A 22,614-nucleotide genomic window follows, 5' to 3' on the forward strand; every position below is an offset into this window, starting at 1 on the left:
GTAAATGCGGATGTCTTCGTCGTTGGGTTGCATGGTTCCTTTGGCTTCCGAGAGAGTGACGAAGGGGTCGGCGCTGATGTTCCAGTTGAAGGCTCCGGTGCCGCGGTGTGAGATCTCGATCCAGCGCTTGGGGGTGAAGGGTGTCATGGCCGGGAGGGTCAGCGAGCCACCTCCGTTACTGTGCCACATGTCGTCACCGGGAATGGTGGCGTTGGAGCCTTCGACTGAGATGCCCATGTCGCCGGCTAGGGATCGTTCTTGAGTCTGTACCCAGCGGAGATCGGGGGTGGACTGGCGCATAGGTTGTTGCCTGCGATTGGGTTAGCATCATGACTTTCATCGCTAGATCATTTAGAACTTACCAGTATCCTTGGTATCCCAGATGGGTCTGGTCCATCATGTGGTCCCACTTGCCGTTGAGCTGAGTGTGGTAGAGGCGGGTGAGGTTGTGATCTTTGTTCATGCCATCAATCACACGCTGCATCCACCTGTTGGCGCTGTTGCGGCCCATCTGCGCGTAGATGATGTTCCTGGCGCCTGAAACCTGTACATCGACGTGGTTGCCTCCAGCGAGGACACGGTGCAGAATAATCTCGTAGAATGCGGGCTGTTGCTCCGGAGAAAGCGCGGCGTTGACCTTGTTGGCGCGTTCGGCGAGTGACTCCCAGTGAGCGAGGATGCGGTCAGCCTCCTCGTAGTTGAGAACGCTGAAGGAAGAGGGCTCGACCCATTCGAACTTGCGCATGTTGGCGAGGAAACCGTACTCGTCCATAATCTCGGCGATCTCCTCAGCATGCTCTTCACCGAAGTTACGGGCGGCAAATCCAGCGAGCCACTCGGGTACTGAGTCGTGGTTGTAGGAGTCCATGTCGTAGGCAATGTCGAACCAATGGCTGATGGCGATCTCGGCGGGCTTGATGTCACCGACGTTGACGATCCAGATACGGTCAGCTTCGCGGTCCTTGGCCAACTTCATCTGCTCGTAGGTCTTCTGGAGCTGGATGGTATCTTGCCACTTGTAGTTGCGGGAGTCACCAACGTAGTCGAAGTGGTAGTAGACACCAGCACCACCGGATCGGTTCTTCTCGTCGCCGACTGGGAGACGACGAATGTTTTGCCAGTTATCTTCGGTCCACAGCAGAGTAACCCAGTCGGGAACCTTCATGCCGGCCTCAAAGTAGTCCTGAACTTCCTTGTACAAGCACCACATCTGGGGAACTTCAGACGCGTTTCCGTGAACCTTGTTGAGAATGTCTTGCTGAGCGTCGACGACGGCCTCAAGAACCGAGGTTTGGACATCGGAAGACATGGCGGTGTCGTGGTATCCGCGCATACCAACAGTGACAACGTTCTCGTAGGGAGCAGCGCGCACGGCACCCTCCATGAAGTAGTCGTAGAGAGTGGCGTTGTTGGTCGCCCAAGACCAGCCAGACTCAGCTCCCTTCGCGACTTTGCTCCATTCCTGGGTGGCGCGAACCATGGGCTCAGTGTGGGAAGTTCCCATCACGATACCGTACTCGTCAGCAAGAGGTTGGTTGCGGGCATCGTCGACGTTGAACATGCCGTTCCACATAGCGGGCCAGAGGTAGTTAGCCTTGGAGCGGAGCAACAGTTCGAAGACCTTGGAGTAGAACTGAGCTCCAAAGGGAGCGCCATAGGGAGATTGAGGGTAGCGGTCGTTGGCCCAGCCGGTCAGAGCTGGGGCCTCGTCGTTGATGAAGAAACCTCGGTACTTGACAGATGGTGTCTTTTGGACCTTGGTGGTTTGGAGCATGTAGATTGAGTCGTGCTTCTTCGCAGGTACGTCGGCGAACCAGTGCCATGGCGAGACACCGATTTGCTCAGAGATATCGTAGATACCGTAGATGGCACCACGGCGATCGCTGCCTAGAAAGAGTTAGCCTCGAGCATCAAGGCCAATCTCGGGATACATACCAGCAATGACAAGTGCGTCGCCAGTCATGTTTCCAGCCTGCTTTACCACCGCACTAACGTAGGACTCCCATTGACCCTCAACCTCGCTGACGTCGAGTTGTCCGCTCGCAATCATGCCGTCAATCAGGCTTGAGTTGCCAATGGTTCCCACGATGATGGTGCCAGCAGATGAGTTGGACGCAGCACTGCCACTAACGCTCCAATCCTCGCTGATTCCAGTGACATTGAAGATCATGGAAGCGTTAGCCGTTGGCGTTCCAGAAGTCATAAGGGTACCATTGGTACCCGTAACGCGTCCGAAGTCGATAGCAAGGTCGTGAGCAGCGCGCAGAACACCAGGCCAATCCGCAGCATCGGCGTGGATACTGACAGGGGAGCCACGAGCGGCAAGAAGAGACGAGCCATCGCCTTCTGTAGAAGAAACAGTAGGCTTGCGGAAGGCCTCGAGAGCGGAAGCCGAGCCAGCAAAGGCGACGGAAAGCGACAGGGCGCTGACCACAGTGCGAGAGAAGAGCTCCATGATGGCTTGGTCAGTAGTCGAGCAACGTCCTGAACAGCGAACGAAAACGCGGAGAATCCCCAGCTTTTGAATGGCTTCCCCAGACCATACGCCGCGGTGATAGCCACGACGGTAACCCCATAGTTACCAAGAGATCCCCACCGCCCTAACCGTTTAGTCGACTAGTCATCGTGCATGTTCGTACATCGAATGACCACCTTCCTGTGAACTGTCTAGCAGCGACTGCATATCCAGGAACAGCATGCAGTTGCTGGCCAACGGCCCGATATTGAGGGACCCTAGTCGCTTTACCCCAGCCGGGACCGGTTGTTCTATGGCTAAATTGACGTGACGTACATGAGCCAGTCGCCTTGTCGCTGCAAGACTTCTAGAAGGGCAAGCAAGCAGTCTTGGCGGTAGGTCGGAGGACACGTGCAGCATGCAAATATCCGGATCCATGCACTGCACATGAAAAGTCGGTAGCAAAGGCGCTGTGCGATTGATTGGTACCAACTCGGCGTCCAGACAATCGGATACCATCTCTGGGATGCTGAGACGACGCAGAAATTGTTCCGTGCCAGTTCGCCAGGCTTTCCCTCGACGACAAGCAGGCGACCGCCTGATCCCCCTCTTTGCACACGGAGATTTCCAAAAGAAACGCAGGGTGGGAAGCGCGAAGGGGCTTGGAAAACGGGTCTACGGGCTCATGGAGCGGCACTCCCCACGGTGGGTGAAAAGGCTAAATGCAGTCCCCCGCAAACTGCTCAAACTGCTCTGGGCCTAGTGCGGCGGCGAGGCGCCAAGCATCGCGAAAAATGTTGGAAGCGCGAATTATCCAAAGAAACATACAGCCGTCTTACCCCCAATAGCGTCACACCAACGTCCGACTCGATTAGTGGAGATTTGCATACTATCGTGTGATTAGTCGTTTTCGGAGATCAATCACCCGACTAAGCCTTCGTTCACCGTTCCGGAAGGGAGTCCAAGACGCTCCGACTTTTGTCAAACCTCCGCATACTCGACCCCACGTACGCGTCTACAGCCGACCGTCGCAATGGCCCAAGGCGCAATCAAGAAGACCAAGGCCGCTCCTCCGAAGAAGTGCGTTCTCTCCCCGCGCTCAACACTCCATCGAGCGCAAACTATTCTCCCAACACGCATACTAACATCTGCTCTCTAGGTCCTCGGTCGCGCGCAAACAAACCGGCGCCCGCGTCATCAAGCCCAAGAAAGCGTCCATCATCACACAAAACAAGATCAAGCACAAGAGCAGTTCAGGGCTCGTGGGCAATACAGAGAAGATGCTTGCGCAGAAGGCGGGGCATCTCGAGATACTCAAGGGAGGAAAGAGGGATAAGAGGGAGCCCGGTGACAAGAAGAAGAGTGGTTGAAATGCGGACTTCGTGGAGTAGATAACTGGCAAGGCGGGTGGGATTATGACCTGGGTCTCTGGGGTTTGGCATGAAGTAATGCGCCCCGACGCGAGAGGGGCGTCACGGACAGCGAGAATGGTGTTCAGCGTGTGAAAAGATGAGCCTTGTGCCATCGGTATCACGCGATACAAGTCAGGCCATTAGTGATTACCCGATGGAATCAACGACGGAAGGCATACTTGAAGGACATGGGATGGAAGCCGAAGATATCCTATATTGAACAACATTGTCCATCCGCGAGGCAAATGCCGAGCCCATCCAGTGAGTACCCAGGTAGCATATCCCAGCGCCTTGCCGCGACCCGAGAAATGAAAGAAATTATCATATCCATGCCACGTCCTCAAATGATACCCGCTCGTGCAGCCTCACCACCACCAGCATCCACCACAGCTTCCCTCGCCTTTCCTCTGCCCAGTCCACCCTCTCCAACGCCCATCCTCCGTGCGACATAGCGCTGTGCAACAATACCCACACTCAAGTTGATCGTCTCCTCCATCCATTCACTAACCCACTCCCGCGGATCCACACCACCACTCTCGATAATCTCGTAGATCTCTTGTGGTAGTTGCTGCTCCTCGCCCTCAGCCTCGGTATTGGCCGGCGCATCTAGCCAGTCGACCCATTTCGACGGGAAAGACTGGCTGATGGACTTGAAGGAGATGCCGTGGATAGGGTCGTGCAGGTAAACAGCGAAAGCCACTTCCTCCCCGTCCTCCATCTGTTCTTCCACGTCCGACTTTTCTTCTGACGAGGATGTAGCGAAGAGTTCGTCTTGTACTGGGTAGCTGATAGCTTGGACCGCAATAAAGATGTCGCTGCTCCTGACTGGGTTTGTTTCGCTCAGGACCTCTGTCGCTTGCTTGGCTGCTTCTTCAACGCCTCCTCTTGCACCGAAGAACTCGTTCGCGTACGACTCTGCGCTGACGCGTGCGAGCTTTGTGCCTTCTACAAGCCCCTTGACCACGGAGAGGTCGCGCTTGTCGGTGTGTCGCCACCATGGCCCGTCGTTCCAGCCTCCGCCCCCGCCCCGGTAGCCGTCTAGTGATCCGCGCTGTGTTGACTCTGAGCCGCGTTGGATGACCATGAGGTCTCCGCCTTCTACTTGTGCCATGACGCCGGCGAAGGTCTGGTAGATGAGGGGGTCGAGCGAGGGGTACCCGATGAGGTCGTGTGTGATGTGGATCTGGAGGCGTTCATGTTGGGAGATGGGTGGTGCGAGGGTGTTTAGGATGTTGGTAAAGGTAGGCACGGCACGCTTGCCGATTTCACCTCCTGTAGCATGTTAGACTGAGATGACATGGTGAGAAATGGAATTGTACCAATGCCGCGAAGAGCACCAACGTTCCCTCGTACTTGCTCCGCCCATCGCTGGGCTTCTTGGTTCTTTTGGATCTCTTGGTAGGCGGCTTCGGCTTGCTTCCTCGCTGTCTCTGCTGCCGCAGTGGCTGTGGATACAAGTCCTCCCCATCCACCTCCCCACCAAGATCCACCTGACTGCTTCTCCTCCTGGGGCTCAGGTGCTTGTTGTTTGGCGGGCTCCTCTCGGGTTGGCGCGAAGCTCTGGTGGTACGAACGGGTACTCTCTCCTGATTTCCTCGGCACTGAAGGCCGGTTGTCTTCGCTTGTACGTGCTGATCCAGTGGAAGAGGGGGTAGCAACGCCTGGTGCGCGGCGGCTGCTGGATGTAGTCGACGACGAGGCTACTTTGGGTGTGTTTGGGCGGCTGATCTGGCGGGGAGCTGCTGGTTGAGCCTTGCCCAATTGCTCCAGCTCGTCCAGATCCTTCAGAGCATCTTCATCCTCCTTCCGCTGGACCTTCTGGCGTGGTGCGCGGGACCCTTTGGCATGCTTCGGCGGGGGTGCGGGAGTCTCTCCAGCCAGAGCTTCCAGTTCCGCGAGCTCCTCGTCAGCTGTCTTGGGTGGCATGATGGATGGAAGATAAGGAGACTATCTCAAGGTGATAGAGCCCACAGTCACGAGTCACTGAGAGAGCAGAGGCGTATATAGTCGGCGGATATCACTGCAAACCTCAAGTCATGGCCGTCTTGTTTGGACCATCTGACAGCTAGATGCCAGTCAGTTTAGCGTGTTGATGTCATTGGCTGCCTGCGCATGCGCCAAGCGCGATCATGGTTCGGCTCGCTTTTGCTGAAGCAGCCACGCCCCGTAACAAAGATCATCACACTCGATTCACTGACTATTCCATTTCCCATTTCCTTTTCAAGATACCCTCTATCACCTGCTAGCTTTTATTTGCGCGCGCTCTTTGCGGAAGCGCAAGGTTCTGTTCATCTTCTTCGCTCACAGCTTTTGTCACCCTGAAGGCTTGCGATTCGCGCTACGCCCCTTCGGCCCCTACATGGAGACATTGTCCCGACAGGTACACCCACATCAAACTCAACACAACATTCACTACTTGCATTGGCCCCGCGTATCTTCCTGATGCCACGTCCACGGGGTGCGGCTACGCGCGGTGCCACACGTCGCAATTCGCAGCAAGATGACACGCCTTCCCGGACCCGTGGTCAAGCAGCAAAACAAGCCCCGTCAGAACCAGATGCGCCAGACACGGTTGCACCAGCATTCAGTCCCACCAAACTGAGTCCTACCATCACTAGAAAGACTACTCGCTCAGCTTCCAACATTTCTGGTAATTCATTCGAGGCGCCGTCCGCGTCCGAAATTTACGCATCTTACGAGCACCCGTTGTTCATGGTCTTTGGCCTGTCACCCGAGTTCTTTGACGGTCTGAAGAAGCACCATGGAAAACTCCCAAAAGAACGCAAATCTATCGTTGGCGCACTTCCAGAGCGCTCACCTACCCCGGAAGAAGCCTCTGAGTCTGAAGATGAGAGTGCCGAAGAGAGTGAGGTTGAAGTGCCTGTTGCGCCTCCGCCAGCGCCAAGAGGTCGTGGACGTGGTGGTCGAGGCTCACGTGGCGGACGCGGTCGAGGCGGTCGCGGCAGAGGCAGTCGAGGAGGACGCGGTCGCGGCGGTACCTCAAGAGGGACTTCATCTGCGCCATCGAAAGCTTCTCGCAATGCTGCCGCCATGTTTCCACTTACAGAAGATGATGATGATCAGCCATCCAATCAGAGCACACCCAACGGCAACGCCAAGCCATCCATGCGACTTCTCAACAACAACCGTCTGCATAGTTCTGATGATGAGAACGAAGAAGCGATTGAGGATGACGAGAGCGAGGCCGAGTACGATCGCATAGACGTTGTACAGAAACCATCCAGAACACCCCAAGGTTCTGCGCCACCCGGTCAAGACTTACTCGAAGGCGGTTCACATACATCAGCACCGACACGCGAGTCAAGGCCAGAGCCTACGTCTAGGAGATCCACCAAGCTTGCGGTGCCCAAAATCGCGCTGCCAGAGTCAGCCTCACAGACACCGCGCGATTCTGCATCAACGCCGGCTGAGTCTGCAGTCCCAAGACTGCTAGAGCCTGAGGAAGATATGCTCTCAGAGTCAGATCTTCCCGATCCCTTCATCGAAGACGCGCCTTCTCCGGTCGAAGCCGAGTGCGAAGATAGAGCAGACTACCTCCTGCAGAAGCGCTTTAAGCCGATGACTGACGTACAAGCTGCTATTGCCGCCTTGACGAAGTTTCCAGCAGCGCAACGGAGTACTGAGAATCTCTACGCTCTGACGCAGAACACGCAACAGATTCTCAAAGCTTGGCAGGACGAGTATCTCGTGTTGGACGCAAGGGTATGTTACTGTCATCATTTCATATGTATCTACTAATAGTCCCAGACTGCTCCTCACATGCATCCAGCCAAGAAGGCTTGCAACGGTGGACGTATCCCACTGGCTCCGGAAGTCTTCGAGGACATGAAAGAGGCCGACCTCTATGGCTATATCTACGACCCAAAGAAGCCACCCGGCTGTCAGGATCCTTTCTTACAGCGGCCAGGCGCGGACAAGGGTGGCAAGAGAGAACTACGCACGCGTCGCACACGGGACCAGCTTGAGTCGGCAGCTCCCAGTGAAGAGGAAGACGAAGAAGACGGTGAAGGTCGACCCTCTAAGCGGCAACGACGAGCCACCCGCAAGTTTGACGGTACTGACACAGGAACTGGTGCCAACACCCCCAAGAAGCACAACGGCTGGGGCGGCGCGCGCAAGAAAGGTGTTAGTCGATTCACGAAGCCAACTTCCGAGACCCCAGAGCCAGAAGGACGAGGCGTAAAGCGAGCCCGGACAACGGCTAGTAACTTGCTCCATCAACGCATCCAAGAAATGAGAGAGGAATCAGTTGTCGGTAGTTCCGGGGACGAGGACTCATCAACCATGGACGTAGACGAGTATTCAGATGCTAACCCTAAGCGTGGACGTCCAGCCGGTAGTAAGAACGTAGCTCGCCGTAGTGACTTTGGAGTAAAGAAAGGCCCACGAAAGAAGACCAGCGAATCAGGAACCCCAGCACCCTCGGCACATGGCCCAAACGCTCCACCACCAGCACTGAACTCAATGAGTGAAGGTCAAGGTCAGTTTACTATTGATGCCCAGCCGTTCCCGGAAGGCATACCCATAATGGCACCGAACTCTGCTGAGACGGTTTTTCAAGGCACACTACAGTATTCTGCGCCCAACACAGAGGTACCACTTGTGCATCCGAGCGAATCCAGTACTCCTGACGCGTACATGCTCACTGCCCCCCTTAGTCAGTATACAGCCAACAACAGCTACGCGGACGACTCATCCCCAGCGTCAGGCTCGCGACGGAAACCGCGCGTAAAATCAGAGAAGCGCAGTCAATCCATGACCATGTGGTGGGCCGAACGCAAGGCAAAGAAGCGGGAGGAGGAAGCGCAGGCCGGAATTATCCCAACACCCGATCCGCGCGAAAAATCCGCGACGCAAAAGGGTGCTCGGCAGTCTGAAGGCTCGGCGACTGGCGCTACACCGCAATCGCAGCCTTCGCATTCCCAGCAAGCATCTCCGATACACCATCCACAGCACGCTCCTCAACACAGTCCCCATCACCCTCCGCCAGAAGCGTACCTGCAGTATACCCAAGGCCCGCCGCAACACTACATGTACCTCAGCGGACCGCCTCCACCACAACACATGATGATGCAGTACTCGCCACTTGCGGCCCTTCCCACTGGTTCTTTCCCTAGCCCATATCCCCATCACGCGCCACACGCCCACAGCGGAATTCCCCTTACCCAACCCCCGAGCACAGCAGGCGGACCGTTTGGAGGTCCCCGCCAACTCGCCCCAGCACCCATGAACATGCCCACATATCCCAGCCCGTATGGTCCCCAAAGCCCAGCCGGAGGCAGACCCAAGAGCAGTGGCCAGTCACTGCCTAGGAGTGCTGCTACTACCGGCCAAAACGGACAGCAAGTACTGGCACCCGCCCCATCTCAGCAACAACACCAGCAGCAGCAAGGACAGCATTTCAGTCCGTACGCACCGATGAATGTCGGAGGTGCTGCGGGTCGTGAGATGCCGTTCAAAGTCATGGTTCCCGGTCCAGCCCCAGAGAGGAGAGGAAGTCGTTAGAAGCGACTGTCGCCTCGTAACGAAGATGGAGGCGAGGACAGCGACGACAGTATATACGTGCTTGATTGATTGTTTGTTTGTTTTTATGCGATAGAGAGCTTTGCTGGGCTGAGATGGGCGGGTTTGAGTTTTTACTGAACGATGCGAATTAGAACGGCTGTTAGTAAGCCTGTGTATTATAGTAATACTGCTGAAAATCGCATTTGCCTGGCTTTCATGCCGGGTATATTGCCATCCACTTGACGTACTATGTTCCCCCTGTATTGCCAAGGACATGTTGCATTCACTGTCATCTTATGAGTTTTTGATATTGGTAGAGAGCTATACCAGGCTAGGGCACCTTGCCGATGACACTACTAGCCTCTGTTTTTATCTTAATGCACTATGTTCATGAGAGCGTGTGGGCCACGAGTGTACAAAGTATGTCGCTGGCGTAGGCTACTATTAAATCTTTAAACTTTGTATGAACAGCTTACTAGGCTTCCAAGCCGACGGCAGCGCTGTTCATCCGACTGATCGCCCTCGCCCTCCAATTATCTTCTTCCAGACTGATGTCACTCTTCCTAAAGAGCATGTTCCTAGCGCTCTCTTTTGTGTATGCCGGCCAGGATGTGCTAGAGTCCAGAGCATAGTGAGCATTCGGCGAGAGCTCGTTGACAAAGCTCACCCACATCCTGCACATGCGCTTACTGAGTCTAATAAACTCCTCGCGTTCTTCCGTGGAGTTGGAAGCAAGAAAATTGACCTCATGGCCAACACCATTGACATTGCCAAACACAAACGGAATTTCTGTGTAGTGCGCGGCACCTAGGATCTCGGCCGAAACACCGCTCCCCACGGTGTCGAAACGGTAGCTGTAAGCAGGAATGCCATGTTCAGCCCAAGTCTCTGTAGCGAAGCGTCTTGCAGTAATGAAGATATGATCGCCTATGAATAAGGTAGTTATTCCGTAGAGACTGCCGTTCTCCAGGCGGGATGATGGCAACACAGTACCGAGGGAATCCTGTAGATCTGCGGGCGATATTCGCTCGAGGTATTCAGCAGCGATACTATCCACCGTCGTATTGGCTATGCCAGGGCCCAACCATCCCGCAACGACTGCCCGGAACTGGGTGGGGTCATTTATCCCTTTCAAACCCTGACTTGTGGTAAATGATGTACCCTCATTCGTATTCGCACCAGCGAGTATAGGCACGCGTACAAATCTGCCCTGCTTCAGAGCCATGCGCGAGTTTCCATCGAAGAATTGGCCGTCCGGAACTGGGATCAATGATTGATTTTGGAAAGCGACTTTGAGCGCCTCGACGGGTACACTCCTCAGGCAGTCGAGCGTGTCCTCCGCGAGCATACAACCAGTCTGCCTGAGCAAGTTGTCGTAGAAGTTGTCCTGCTTCCGTACCGACATCCCGCTCGCATCAACCGCCGGTCCACCACTCTGTACAATCGCGGCACGAAAGAGGCCCTCATCTTTCCCTCTATACGCAACAAGATGATGTCCAATTGACATCGCACCCGCCGACTCTCCCTGTATCGTAACCTTTTCCGCATCTCCACCAAACGAAGCGATATTCTCCCTCACCCACCAAAGCGCCATTCTCTGATCGTGCAAACCCAGATTCGCTATGTTGTTCTCGAGGACCGCACTACCGGGCAGGAAACCAAACCCAGAAAGCCGGTAGTTAATCGTGACACCGATGATGGGCGCGCCGACTGTGACTGATTCTCGCACGAGGAAAGACATGTTATAGCGCTGATCCCCACCACTGCCTTCTTGGAAACCACCGCCGTGAATGAAGAGTAGGACGGGCAGCTTAGCGCCTTTGTTGAGACCAGCGGGTCGGACAACATTGAGGGTTAGGCAATCTTCGCTTTCGGGATAGGATGGCGTTGTTTGTGAGAATACGGGTAGGTTTATGGATGTGGAAATGCATCCTGGTCCGTAATAGTTTGCGTCGAATTGTCCTAAGGGATGGATAAGAGGCGCAGGGCGGCGGTAGCGCAGGGGCCCGGTTGGGGGTTGGGCATAGGGGATGCCGAGGAAGAGGTCTTGGTTGTAGTTTGGGTTGTGTATACCAGTGAGGGTTCCGTTGGTTGTTTTTACTGTCGGGTGGAGGGTAGAGGCACTTGTAATGTTTGTTAGAAGATACAGGAGCAATGTTTTGACGTTGATGTTCAACATGTCTGGGAAGTAGTAAATGGGGAATAGAACGATCTACTTGTTGTGGAAGCACCTAATGAAAGAATTTCTCGAACTACTTATGTATCTACCTAGCTACACATAACAGCATTAAACGGCATCCAAGTTGAGCATCCAAAGACGTTTCTCGCGTACTCCCTTGATAGAAGGTAGTCGGCCCGAAGCGAGCTCGGGACGGATGGTCATGGCTATCCGGTCAGGCACCTTGAGCGAGAAGTGGATCGGACTTTTGATAGTAAGCCTTGGGATTCGCTCTATACGATGTCTAAAACCTGGGCACAGTCGACTTGTGGGCGGCCAAGACTCAACGACCTCGAGACATTGTTGTATAGCGGAGTCTCTCGGAGCCGCACTGGGCGGTGGGTATCTTGCTTAGGCCATGCTCGAATTTGTTCCAATCATCTATCGTTGGGAATGAAGACAGTCGGCCGAGGCCAAGTCCAGGCGCGATAATCCTTTCCGAAGGCGGGCCGGTCGCTCAAAACGCTGCACTAGACGTCGTGGGAGCAGGATGTACGTAAGCAGATTCGAGTGCAGGTATAGCGAGACGTGTCGGGCGATCTTAACGCTGGCTGCTCTTCGCGATGGAAAAGTGAAGTATTCGAGGACACGTGACGGTGCGGCTCGAAGGATGCAGGGGTCGGCTCGCTTATCTGACATCGATCTGAACTCTCCATGTTCCAGGGACCATCTGCGTCATCGATCGGTGCTAAAGGGACGCGACAGCTGAACGCGTCGAACTAACACGGCAATGGCTTCATCAAATCCTGTTTCAGGAGGTTATCCTCATCTCGCCCATTCTGCGGTTCCACGAAACGCGTATGCTGCTCGCGCGTCCGAGGCTCCTGTTGTCCCTCAAACCCTTTCTACGCTTACACTCATCCTTCCCCGCGAAGACACTAGCCACGATGCCACCGAAACGTAAGGCGAGCATACCTGCAAATGCGGCATCCGCGAAGAACTACACCGACGTGTCCGGCGACGCTCCCAACAAGCGCTCGCGCATCGCCAAACCTCTCCCAAAAGCCACGTCGAAAGACGCGCCCCCCGTAGACTCTATAGCCAAGAACACCGAGAATGGAGCGCCTGGAGAGGCCGTGAAGAAGGAGGAAGAAGGCTTCGACCATTCGAGACCAGAAGAGAGAGCCGGCATAGTCGATCGACGATACTATCCTGCTGAGATGAGCAATGAACGATGCGCATTGTACAATCAGAATGAGGTACCGCGCCCGATCGAGATTCTGAACAAGACCTTGGAGGACACAAAGGACAAAAGAAAAGCTATCAGAGAAGGGAAGAAAGCGCAACATGGCCACGCCGTGGTACACTGGTTCAAGAGGGATCTGCGGATAGGAGATAATACTGGCTTGTCGCAAGCAGCAGAATTGGCGGAAAAGAAGGGGGTGGGTCTGATAGGCGTTTGGTTCATGAGCCCGCAAGACTGGGAAGCTCATCTGGTCAGCCCGCCAAAATGTCATTTCGAATTGCGCTCTGTGGAGACACTCAAGAAGGAGCTCGAAGAACTGAATATCCCCCTCTACATCGAAACGATTCCCGAACGAAAGAACGTGACAAAGCGGTTGGTGGAGTTGGCAGAGGAATGGAATGCGAAGAACGTCTTCTGCAACTTGGAATACGAACCTGACGAGCTTCGGCGGGAGGAGCGCTTGGTACGCATGATGCTGGAGAAAGGCATCAACTTCGAGCCGCACCACGACGACTGCGTGGTACCGCCCGGCAGTCTCAAAACAGGAGGTGGAAAGCAATATGCGATGTACAGCCCTTGGTTCCGATCATGGGTTGCACATCTGCATGAGCATCCACATCTTATGAGCGAGCGCCCCATGCCCGATCGCAATCCTCCAGCCTTCCGCAAGAAATTCACTCAGCTCTTCGACACGAAAATCCCCGATCTACCAGAGTGCAAAGCGTTGACAGCAGAAGAGAAGGAACGGTTCCAGCAACTGTGGCCCGCGGGTGAGGCCGCTGCTATGGATCGCCTCGAGCGCTTCTTGGAAGAAAAGGTGGTAAAATACAAGGACACGCGCAACTTTCCCGCGATGAACAGCACCGCACGCGTGAGCGTGCATCACGCTGCTGGCACGCTGGCGGCACGAACCAGTATACGTATGGCTCGAGACGTCAACAGCGCGAAGAGACTCGACGGAGGGAAGGATGGCGTCAAAGGCTGGTTGGGAGAAGTCGCATGGCGGGACTTCTATCGGCATGTACTCGTACACTGGCCCTACGTTTGGTATGCTCGACCAATACCCTCTATACCATGAAGATACTAACACAACCCCAGCATGAACAAGCCCTTCAAATTCGAATACACAAACATCGAATGGGAATACAACGACGCGCACTTCCAAGCCTGGACGCAAGGCCAGACCGGCTACCCCATTGTCGACGCCGCAATGCGCTGCCTCAACCACACAGGCTACATGCACAATCGCCTCCGCATGATAACCGCCTCCTTCCTCGCGAAACACCTCCTCCTCGACTGGCGCCTCGGCGAACAATACTTCATCACGCACCTCATCGACGGCGATTTCGCGTCCAACAACGGCGGCTGGGGCTTCAGTGCATCGACAGGTGTAGATCCACAACCGTACTTTAGGATCTTCAACCCGTGGACACAGTCGGAGAGGTTCGATGAGCAGGGCGAGTTTATCAAGCTGTGGCTACCGGAGCTGGCAGAGGTCGAGGGGGCGGCTATACATAATCCGTATGCGGCGGGTGGAAAGGCCGCGCAGATTGCGAAGGCCAAGGGCTATCCCGAGCCGGTTGTTGAGCATAAGTTTGCGAGGGAGAGGTGCTTGGCTAGGTATAAGGCTGGCATTGGGAGGAACACTGCGTGAAGAGTTGTTCATGAGATGTTGAGGCATGAATGGCTTTAATTCAGTTGTAGCGTTTGCTTGGGCACCGTTCATTCATCTCTATTCGACATAGTTGTATCTTCCGCAATCTATACGACTTATACGCAAGGAAAGTCGAGTCGGACATTCGGTCGTTGGATCTATTCGACCATGTGTTGAAGTGTGCGGGAACAGGTTGCTCTCATATGAGGAGTTTCGCAGCACCAAAAACTTCAGAAGACATGTGCATTGCGATCCGTTACTGAGATCAGTCATATCGCCCCTTTTTGTGGTAGGGATCTGCAGTGCGGGGCTAATGCGCGACAGTCGGCCCGAGCAATTCGACCAGATCGCTTTTGTCGCGTTCCCCATCTTCCTTCTCGCAATAACGCAGGAACAGTAAACACGGCTGTTGTCGATTGGAACTGGCGTCATTATTGAATCCCTACATGGTTACTTACGTTACCGCCGCATCAGCATTGATCAGCTTTTCTGCAGGATCTCACGTGAAAGCTTCCTCCGTCCCCCTCAGGAGTTGACCTCGAGGAACCGCGACCAGCTATGGAACAGCCAAAATGTACCAACTTCGTCAAGCCCAAACCAATAGAACCCGCAGAGAGACCCTGGCGGCTCCTTGACAGTGGTCAAACGGTGCCAATGCCCTATGGAGAATTTCACAAAGAGACATTTGGAAAAGTCAAGTCAATAATGGCCGACTATGGCATGCTGAACGCCATCTTGATAAGATCCGAGGGCGTTATACGGAAGAGATGGACAAAGAAGACGCGTACTCAACGTAAAGCTATTCTTGAACGATCATGGCACACGCAAATGCCACACCAGCATCGCCCAGACCTTCGCGACTACTACAGAGTCGAAAGACGAGAGTTCAGCGAGGCTTCCACTTCCACGATCAGAGAAGATGTATACAAATGGCCATATATCAATACAGAGGACCTCGTGACTCCAACACATGTCTTACAGCTTCTGAACTCTCGCGGACGGTATACACCCAACAATTTTGCCGAGATGGATTGGCAAAGCTCAGAGCTCGGTCGCAACATCAATGTTATCAAGGTGCGTCCGATATATTACGACCCAAACGACGAAGGCCAACACAAAGCTATATTGGAAGACGAATCCAACGGCAAGGAACCCGAAGATGGGGAAGTTTCACGTAGTTCGGAAAATGAGACAGTACGCGAATGGCAAGATAAATACAAACCCAGCGAATGGGGTTACTATCTGATGATGCATCCTACTGATCTACAAGAATACGGGCTTCCGGTCAAGCTTCCGGTCGCTCTGGAATCTCAAAAACACGTGAGGCGCGCGAGCGAGGCTCTTATCGTCCTACAGATACAGCAGCCTCTGATGGCCTTCCTCGTCAAGATCTGCCTTGAGCTACTTCCCGACGTAGAAGGTGGTCTGGACGGGTTCAAGGCCTTCTTCCAAGCCCCCGAACAACCCGAGCCCCCCGAAATAAGAACGACAAAAGAGGATGGATGGGACTCGGCTTTCGCACTAGCCCAAGACATTCCATATACCGCCCCACAATGGGAAGACTTTCTCAAAATCATGTCCTCTATAGCGGCTAGAATACACGAGTGGAAGGACCATGCCTGGGCTATGCGCGATGATCCATCCTATTTCACTAATGCTGTTAGCGAGTTCTGTAAGTGCGAGGCGACGTGAGGAGCATCGATTGAAGCACGCTGACCCGATGCATGTAGATGAACACAGCCCTACACATGTATTGGACAGGAAGGGAAGGAAAAGCCCCCATCTTACTGATCCAGCCCTTCAAAAAGACTTTTGGCACATTACGATATACTCGATCATCATGGATTATTACGAGAATCTTGTCATGTGGCATGCTGCACAAGCTGCTCTACACAAGGTTGCTCGGCTGCTGTTGACACGGTTGGAGAAACAAGAAGGGCATGATGCATGGGTAGAGGCTGTCGCGGACTTGAAAGATTTACTTGATATGCGCCTTATCAAAAGCCTAGCTTCACGGTTGCCGAGTTGCTTCATTGGCTCACCACCGGTGCGCGGCATGTTCGTACGTGACCATGCAGTTCCAGAGGAATTACCCCTGCTCAGAGACCCGAGCTCTTTTGGGAAAGACTATTTGTTATGGCTGTGTTCCTTGCTTTGGTCTGAGGAAGGCCTTGGGGTTCCTCAAATTGTAGTCAGGGAAATGGCTCGAGTTATACAACAGGACAAGGACCAGAAGTACAGAATCACACCCTTGGTCGCACAGGTCAGTCATTACCCATGTAAGAAATGCGTATGAGATAGCCACTGACCTCGTACACGTTGATAGCTCGTGTCAGACCTAGCTATTTGTTTTGAACTACGAGCTCGCCTGCGCCTGGTGTGCCCACAAGCTTTCAAACCTGATGAGCAGTACTGTACCGTTGGAGCCGACCGCGACTATCACGAGATAGTCATGGAGGTTTCTGTGAAAGAACTAAACGTGATCTTAGACCCGGAATGCGGTCCAGAATACGATGCCAAACGCCGATATGATTTTCTCCTTCTTGGTGAGCTCGGGCATCCAAAGACAATGCCGTACCCTGTCGGCAAGCGAAGAACCAAAGAGAACGTAGAGGTTATGCAGGCTACTGAACGACGGCTCGATGAGCTTTGGAGCAAGTTCGATGCTCACGTGCAGAAGTATTTGAAGAAAATACACCTCGAGGCTCTTGAATCCCTAGCGCCGTCAAGAGGACAAATACAACGGACGCCAGACTGGATAGAACCGGCGAAACCTTCCAACAAAGCGAAGAAAGATGCTGCCCTGCAGGAATACATTACGCCTCTCATACCGGAGCAGCAGCCCGACCCTGTAGACCTCCCAATTCGGAGTGAGAAGCGCAAGACCAGGGGGATTGCGAATGATCCTTCCACTGAGCCTGTCGAAGTCGCAGCAGACTTGCAGCCAGTCGCTTCTGAGGAAACAAACACTCCGCCTACACCGCGCTTCACCGTTGGGAAAAAGACACAGCACACATTCTCGACTATATTCTTCCAGCCGTCTGCAAGCTCGCATCCCGGTGAAGTCCCATGGACTGAATTCCTCTCAGCTATGAACACGATTGGCTTCTCACCCGAGAAGGTGTATGGCTCTGTATGGCGCTTCACACCGAGAGAGGGGGGTGTTATTACGGCAAGGCAGCCAATCAATTTCCACGAGCCGCATCCTGAGGGAAAATTGAGGTTTGAGGTAGCAAGGAATTACGGGAGGAGATTGACGAGGAACTATGGTATCGATGGTAGCAGCTTCATTGTCGCGTAACTGTGTGTGTGCGGATTGCTACAAGACAATGTGAGGAGGTGACAGCATGGGTTTAAGGTAGCCTAGTGTTTACCAGTGTGGCTTCAGTGCGCTTTCCTAGAGACAATAGACCCGTTTTGTGTATTCATCAACGACGAGCCCATGAGTAAGCGTGGAGATCGTCAGTGCGTGAGCAAGCACTATTTCAACGACTATGAAAGGCATGTCTACCCCTAGCCTGCTCAGTCTGCTGAAGAACGAGGGGCGTGGCCTCGATCTAGTCTTCCCGCCGTACTGTGGGTTTCTGTTGACGATACTCCTGGATCCTTGTCTCCATATCACCGTCCCATGGCAGCCCAAGTTTCTCAGCCAGCGTCTTTCGAAACCGTTTGTTCTCCTGCCCTGGCTTGTGTAATCCACAGAAATTTATAGTTTCAAGATAAACATCCATCAATGGCTTGTCATAATCAGGCTCAATGCCGCCGTCCTGACAGTCAGAGCTGATACCTAGCATCGCATAGATGAGATCGCGTGGTTCGGAAGTCTTGAGACCTCTGTGGCATGCCAGTCGCAACCATGTTATTAGAGGACTTGAGTCCATAGGCAGCCGTTTTCGTGTGATAAGAGCGTTGGCAGCACTCTGCCTAATTGTGGCAGATATCTCTTTGCCACACAGACTATCATCTCGTGTCATTAAACCAAGGATAAGATCGAATCTTTCGTAGTTTAGAAGATCTTCCCAACTAGATATGATGTAAATCTTGCCACCCAGGAACACCTCTTGTTGGACCCAAACGCGGTTCCAGTATGATTTCTGACACAGCTCGATAATTGCAGAATAGATGGTGTCATTCCATACTGGTTCTATCCCCATGTAAATCCCATCCAATGGATTGTTGATCTCTTCGATAATATGTGCGATATGACTGTCAGTCATACCAAGCCAAATTAGCACCTTGGTGGCTCGACGATAGATCATACCCATGAGCTCGACTTGATGATTTCTCTCTCGCGTGTCGGACTGGTTAATACTCAGTGCATCAATCCAAATTCGAAGATCGTAGTGTTGTCTTTCTTCGCGTCTAAAAGTAAGCAACGCGTCAAACAGGTTGCGTCGCACAGTAAAGAAATGGCCATTGAGGAGAATAGCCGGATCGTCATCGGCGGGTGAGCCCCATTCGTAAGACAAAGCTTCATAGGAGACCTCGTTCATTCGGATATGTTCGATATCGCACTCGATGCTCTCGCTCATATCGAATGGCTCAGGTCGTCTCGCACTCCGGGGAGTATCGTCAACATAAGAGCTTGCTGACTCAGCGGGTCTAATGCGGATTACTCGAATTGTGTCAGGTGTTTCCAGAAGCTGGTATTCAAATGGTGCCAGTTTTGCGCACCATTCTCGAAGCCCTACGAGCCTAAGCTTAGCCAGTGTTTCTTGTTATCAAAAGCATGTATTACATCTTGTTTCCGCTTCCGAGCGTTCTTTCCTCAGTTTCCTCAGCTGCAGTCTACCACGCATAGTTCTGATTGCGCGCATCCGAACGATGTAGCCGTCTGAACTGCCTAAGTATTGAGACCAGAGCAGTCGAACGCTTTCCTTTCCGTTGATTCTGGCCACGAAGCTGAGAGCTGGGAGAACGCATATACTATCGACGTGGTGTAGCGCTGGATAGAAGCTATGAGGTGTGAGAGTGCCCGTCTCTCAGTGTCGCACGGAACAAACTCCCTGTAGTGAGATTGCGGTAGTAAGCTTCCCGAAGGACGTATCGATGTCAGACGAGAGGGGTGGCTTCTAAGGTTCAGCTGGATGCTGCCCAGGTGAGCCAAGAACCTCAGCTAACCGTATTTGTCCACGCTACTGCGGCCTGAAACCTCCACCCGCAGGAACGGCATCCTCTCTGCTGTCGGCTTTCGCGACTTGACGTCGGAAACAGATTCGCTCATAATTTTCGGTCGCGTACACGCATCAATTGACAGTTCCTGGGATGGGTTGAAGGTGGCCTATGCGCAAAGACTCTGCGTTGGAGCTGAGCGTTAGGCAGCCGCGCCCTGTGATCAAGCCACCTCTCATCGCATTTTGACGGCCATCCTCAAATGTGTTCAGGCATCCTCGAGGCTCCAAAACTACGCCACGCATACGTGATCCGGTAATTGTCATGACGCAGACTGGAAAGTGCGACACCTGTCGGCAGCGCAAGGTCAAGGTAAGACGCGTTTCAATCCCCGCAATCATGTTATCGCAAAGCGTTGCAAGTCGTTGCGGAATGAATATGTTCTTACTAATGGCTACCTAGTGTGACGAAGTGCGACCCAAATGCAGCGCATGCAGGAAGAAAGACAGACCATGTGCCTACTCCTACGGCAAAGCCTCAGCATTCGTCGTGCAGGATCCCAGACAGTTGACCAAACATGGAAGATCCAAGTCTGGCTCTGCCGTATATCCCTTGAACTCTCCTGACGAGGGCTCAAGCTCGTCATCAACAACCTCATTCGCAGCCGGCTCGTCCTCGTCAAATTCCTCAGACCTCTGCATCACTACCGAAAGGCACACCGACGATCGCCTAGGTTGCTTTCAAACCCTGGCACCGCGTTCAAGATCTAGGATGCAGCCGTCGAAGATGAGAGAATACCGGCAGAATCTTGCGCTTCAAGTACATCTCCAGAAGCTACGAGAAGAGAGTCCTCTCGCATCATATCAGCCATCCTCGCCCGAGACGACCCTGATCTCCCGATACGTTGGCGTGCTCGGACCAGAGCCCGCCGGTAGGCAGCCTTTTGAGGTCTTAGGGACCTGGATACAGTCTATTCCCTCGCGCATCGGGTCGAACAAGATGCTTGATTTGGCCGTTCAGTTCTTCGTCGATAGTCACGCTACGTATCGAGATGATATGCACTCGAAGCGCAAGGTCGCGAGAGCTTCAAAGGCTAAAGCGCTCAAGGAATTGCAGCTCGCCGTGATGAACACTGATAACAAGGTCACGTACGACATCCTGTTGGCTACGAAATTACACTACGCTGCTGAGGTTAGTCAGCCTGTCAGACGTCGACGTGTTTTACTGATCACATGCAGGCTCTTCTGGGGCTCGATACTATGTATTACGCGATTCATGCGTTCGGAATCGCCGAGCTGCTGAGGTCAGGTGCGGTGGCGGAAGTTGATGACGATCATTTCTGGAATTTGATCGACAATACCTATGTCGACGATGTGAGTACTGGTCGGTCTTGGGAGTTCGCTGCTGATGTCGAAAGGTTCACGAGGCGATGATGATGGGTCGGAAGTCAGTATACCACAACGACTTTTACCTGTCTGCTACAATTCCACCTCCGATCGATACAAGAGATGTCATGCTGTCGCCATCACAGAGAGCGTCGATGGCCGTCATGCACGTTTTCATTCAGTGCCCTTACGCGGTAGCATTGATCCGAGAAGCCATTTCGAACCCCGAGGACACGATCGCGCTTGCAATCGCCATGTCATATTTGGAGGGTCTGATGCAAATCAACGTGTCGCAGCACGTAGCTGAGCTCATTGAAACGACCGTGTCTGTGGTACCGATTCCACCGTCACCGGACGTCGCCGACCTAATGCCCGACACCCTCGAGTTCAATTCGGTACAAGACTTCATACTTTGCACCAGAAGCTGGATGTTACAGTCGCTCCTCTGCGGTCTTGCGGATACACTTTATCGATACTTCCCGACTGAGGCGGCGTTATCGCTACTCCCGTCGCCTCAGCAATTACGAATTATTGACGTTGATAGCGCACTCTGTCTCCAGAAGTCGCACAGATGGGCAGATTCCGTTTCCAAACATATCCCGCTTTTGACAATGCGCTTACACACTCCACTCCAGATGGCTATTGCCCCATGGCACCGCATGACGCGAGATCTTACATCCCAGCGCTCACCATCTGCCTCGCCAGGCACCCCCTTGGACGTGGCTGCGGAGCTCACACGCGCCAAGCGCATGCAAGCTTGGATAGTCAGCGAAACCAACAAGATACACAAGAACTGGAACGTCGCCACCGTCGACGAAGAAATCCTTATAGAAGCTCTAGAAGCTTTATCTGGAGAGAAGATGCCAGATTGGCTTCCAACGCGCGTACGATTCGTCCCCGAAGAAGGCGAAATGGCCCTACACATGGAATTCGAGAACAGAACAGGGACCTACTCCACTGGCAGAATCGATGTAAGCAAGGAGCCTCCGCGCAAACTGGCGATGCCGCCGCATCCTGGGGAAAAGGGACAAGAATGGCAGAGGAAGAATGTACATGTGGTGGAGCTTCCGCTTAGAGGAGGGCGGAATGAAAGACCGGTAGACTTCTTACATAGCACAGGAAGGAACCTGTGTACGACTTCAGGGTGGTGGCCTCAGTCACACGAAACATCACATAATAGCTAGGAGGTAGTCAAGTACAAAGCAATCTTCATTCTCATAACCACTGGGTATCGTGACAGCTACATCGCTCTCCTTCTTCACTCCTCACAGACCTCCTCTCCTTATGTCTTCTGCAACCTCCTCCTCACCCCCTCGTCCTACCGTCCCCAAATCTGTCGTATGCCACAACCGGCATCCTAATATCCCTTGTGTCCATCACCGGTATCCCCGTGGTACTCCTGCCACATGCCCGTGAGTTGCTGAGCGCCGCACTTTGCGCACTTGAACTGGTGCTGGAACTGCGGGTACGGGCTCCGCGGAACGTTGTGCACGATGTTGGCGGCGCAGCAAGAGGGATTGCAGCAGAAGTAGGTGTATGAGGAGGTTGGGGCTGGTGTGGTCATTGTTGTGGTTGCTGTTGAGGTGGTTGAAGGTGGTTTGTTGTGGTGGTGTGATGGGGCTTTGGGAGTTTGTGGTAATGTGGTGAAGTTGTGGTAGTGGGTCGT

At 53.6% G+C, this 22,614-nt stretch overlaps 8 protein-coding genes across 8 annotated transcripts; 6 read left to right on the forward strand and 2 right to left on the reverse strand.

Moving 5' to 3' along the window:
- Nucleotides 1-3,488: 3,488 nt before the first annotated feature.
- J4E84_005138 (uncharacterized protein) lies at nucleotides 3,489-3,825 on the forward strand (the record flags this gene model as incomplete). The annotated part of the gene is made up of 2 exons (XM_049387736.1): nucleotides 3,489-3,535; nucleotides 3,615-3,825. 2 exons carry the CDS (start codon nucleotides 3,489-3,491, stop codon nucleotides 3,823-3,825), a joined length of 258 nt encoding a protein of 85 aa, XP_049244714.1.
- A 382-nt stretch (nucleotides 3,826-4,207) lies between these two features.
- On the reverse strand, nucleotides 4,208-5,793 carry J4E84_005139 (uncharacterized protein; the record flags this gene model as incomplete). The annotated part of the gene is made up of 2 exons (XM_049387737.1): nucleotides 4,208-5,139; nucleotides 5,187-5,793. The coding sequence occupies 2 exons, from the start codon at nucleotides 5,791-5,793 to the stop codon at nucleotides 4,208-4,210; spliced, it is 1,539 nt and encodes a 512-aa protein (XP_049244715.1).
- Nucleotides 5,794-6,918: 1,125 nt separating this feature from the next.
- J4E84_005140 (uncharacterized protein) lies at nucleotides 6,919-9,393 on the forward strand (the record flags this gene model as incomplete). The annotated part of the gene is made up of 2 exons (XM_049387738.1): nucleotides 6,919-7,590; nucleotides 7,636-9,393. 2 exons carry the CDS (start codon nucleotides 6,919-6,921, stop codon nucleotides 9,391-9,393), a joined length of 2,430 nt encoding a protein of 809 aa, XP_049244716.1.
- A 475-nt stretch (nucleotides 9,394-9,868) lies between these two features.
- J4E84_005141 (uncharacterized protein) lies at nucleotides 9,869-11,572 on the reverse strand (the record flags this gene model as incomplete). Its single annotated transcript, XM_049387739.1, has 1 exon — nucleotides 9,869-11,572. One exon carries the CDS (start codon nucleotides 11,570-11,572, stop codon nucleotides 9,869-9,871), a length of 1,704 nt encoding a protein of 567 aa, XP_049244717.1.
- Nucleotides 11,573-12,498: 926 nt separating this feature from the next.
- Nucleotides 12,499-14,451, forward strand: J4E84_005142 (uncharacterized protein; the record flags this gene model as incomplete). The annotated part of the gene is made up of 2 exons (XM_049387740.1): nucleotides 12,499-13,844; nucleotides 13,896-14,451. The coding sequence occupies 2 exons, from the start codon at nucleotides 12,499-12,501 to the stop codon at nucleotides 14,449-14,451; spliced, it is 1,902 nt and encodes a 633-aa protein (XP_049244718.1).
- A 1,186-nt stretch (nucleotides 14,452-15,637) lies between these two features.
- On the forward strand, nucleotides 15,638-16,143 carry J4E84_005143 (uncharacterized protein; the record flags this gene model as incomplete). The annotated part of the gene is made up of 2 exons (XM_049387741.1): nucleotides 15,638-15,645; nucleotides 15,678-16,143. 2 exons carry the CDS (start codon nucleotides 15,638-15,640, stop codon nucleotides 16,141-16,143), a joined length of 474 nt encoding a protein of 157 aa, XP_049244719.1.
- A 594-nt stretch (nucleotides 16,144-16,737) lies between these two features.
- J4E84_005144 (uncharacterized protein) lies at nucleotides 16,738-17,752 on the forward strand (the record flags this gene model as incomplete). Its single annotated transcript, XM_049387742.1, has 2 exons — nucleotides 16,738-16,741; nucleotides 16,788-17,752. 2 exons carry the CDS (start codon nucleotides 16,738-16,740, stop codon nucleotides 17,750-17,752), a joined length of 969 nt encoding a protein of 322 aa, XP_049244720.1.
- A 2,597-nt stretch (nucleotides 17,753-20,349) lies between these two features.
- J4E84_005145 (uncharacterized protein) lies at nucleotides 20,350-22,125 on the forward strand (the record flags this gene model as incomplete). The annotated part of the gene is made up of 5 exons (XM_049387743.1): nucleotides 20,350-20,754; nucleotides 20,802-20,936; nucleotides 20,981-21,343; nucleotides 21,584-21,919; nucleotides 22,063-22,125. The coding sequence occupies 5 exons, from the start codon at nucleotides 20,350-20,352 to the stop codon at nucleotides 22,123-22,125; spliced, it is 1,302 nt and encodes a 433-aa protein (XP_049244721.1).
- Nucleotides 22,126-22,614: the final 489 nt, after the last annotated feature.

The sequence above is a fragment of the Alternaria hordeiaustralica genome (assembly GCF_023758085.1).
Source record: "Alternaria hordeiaustralica strain BMP 2776 chromosome Unknown scaffold_8, whole genome shotgun sequence".
Taxonomy (NCBI): Eukaryota; Fungi; Ascomycota; class Dothideomycetes; order Pleosporales; family Pleosporaceae; genus Alternaria; species Alternaria hordeiaustralica.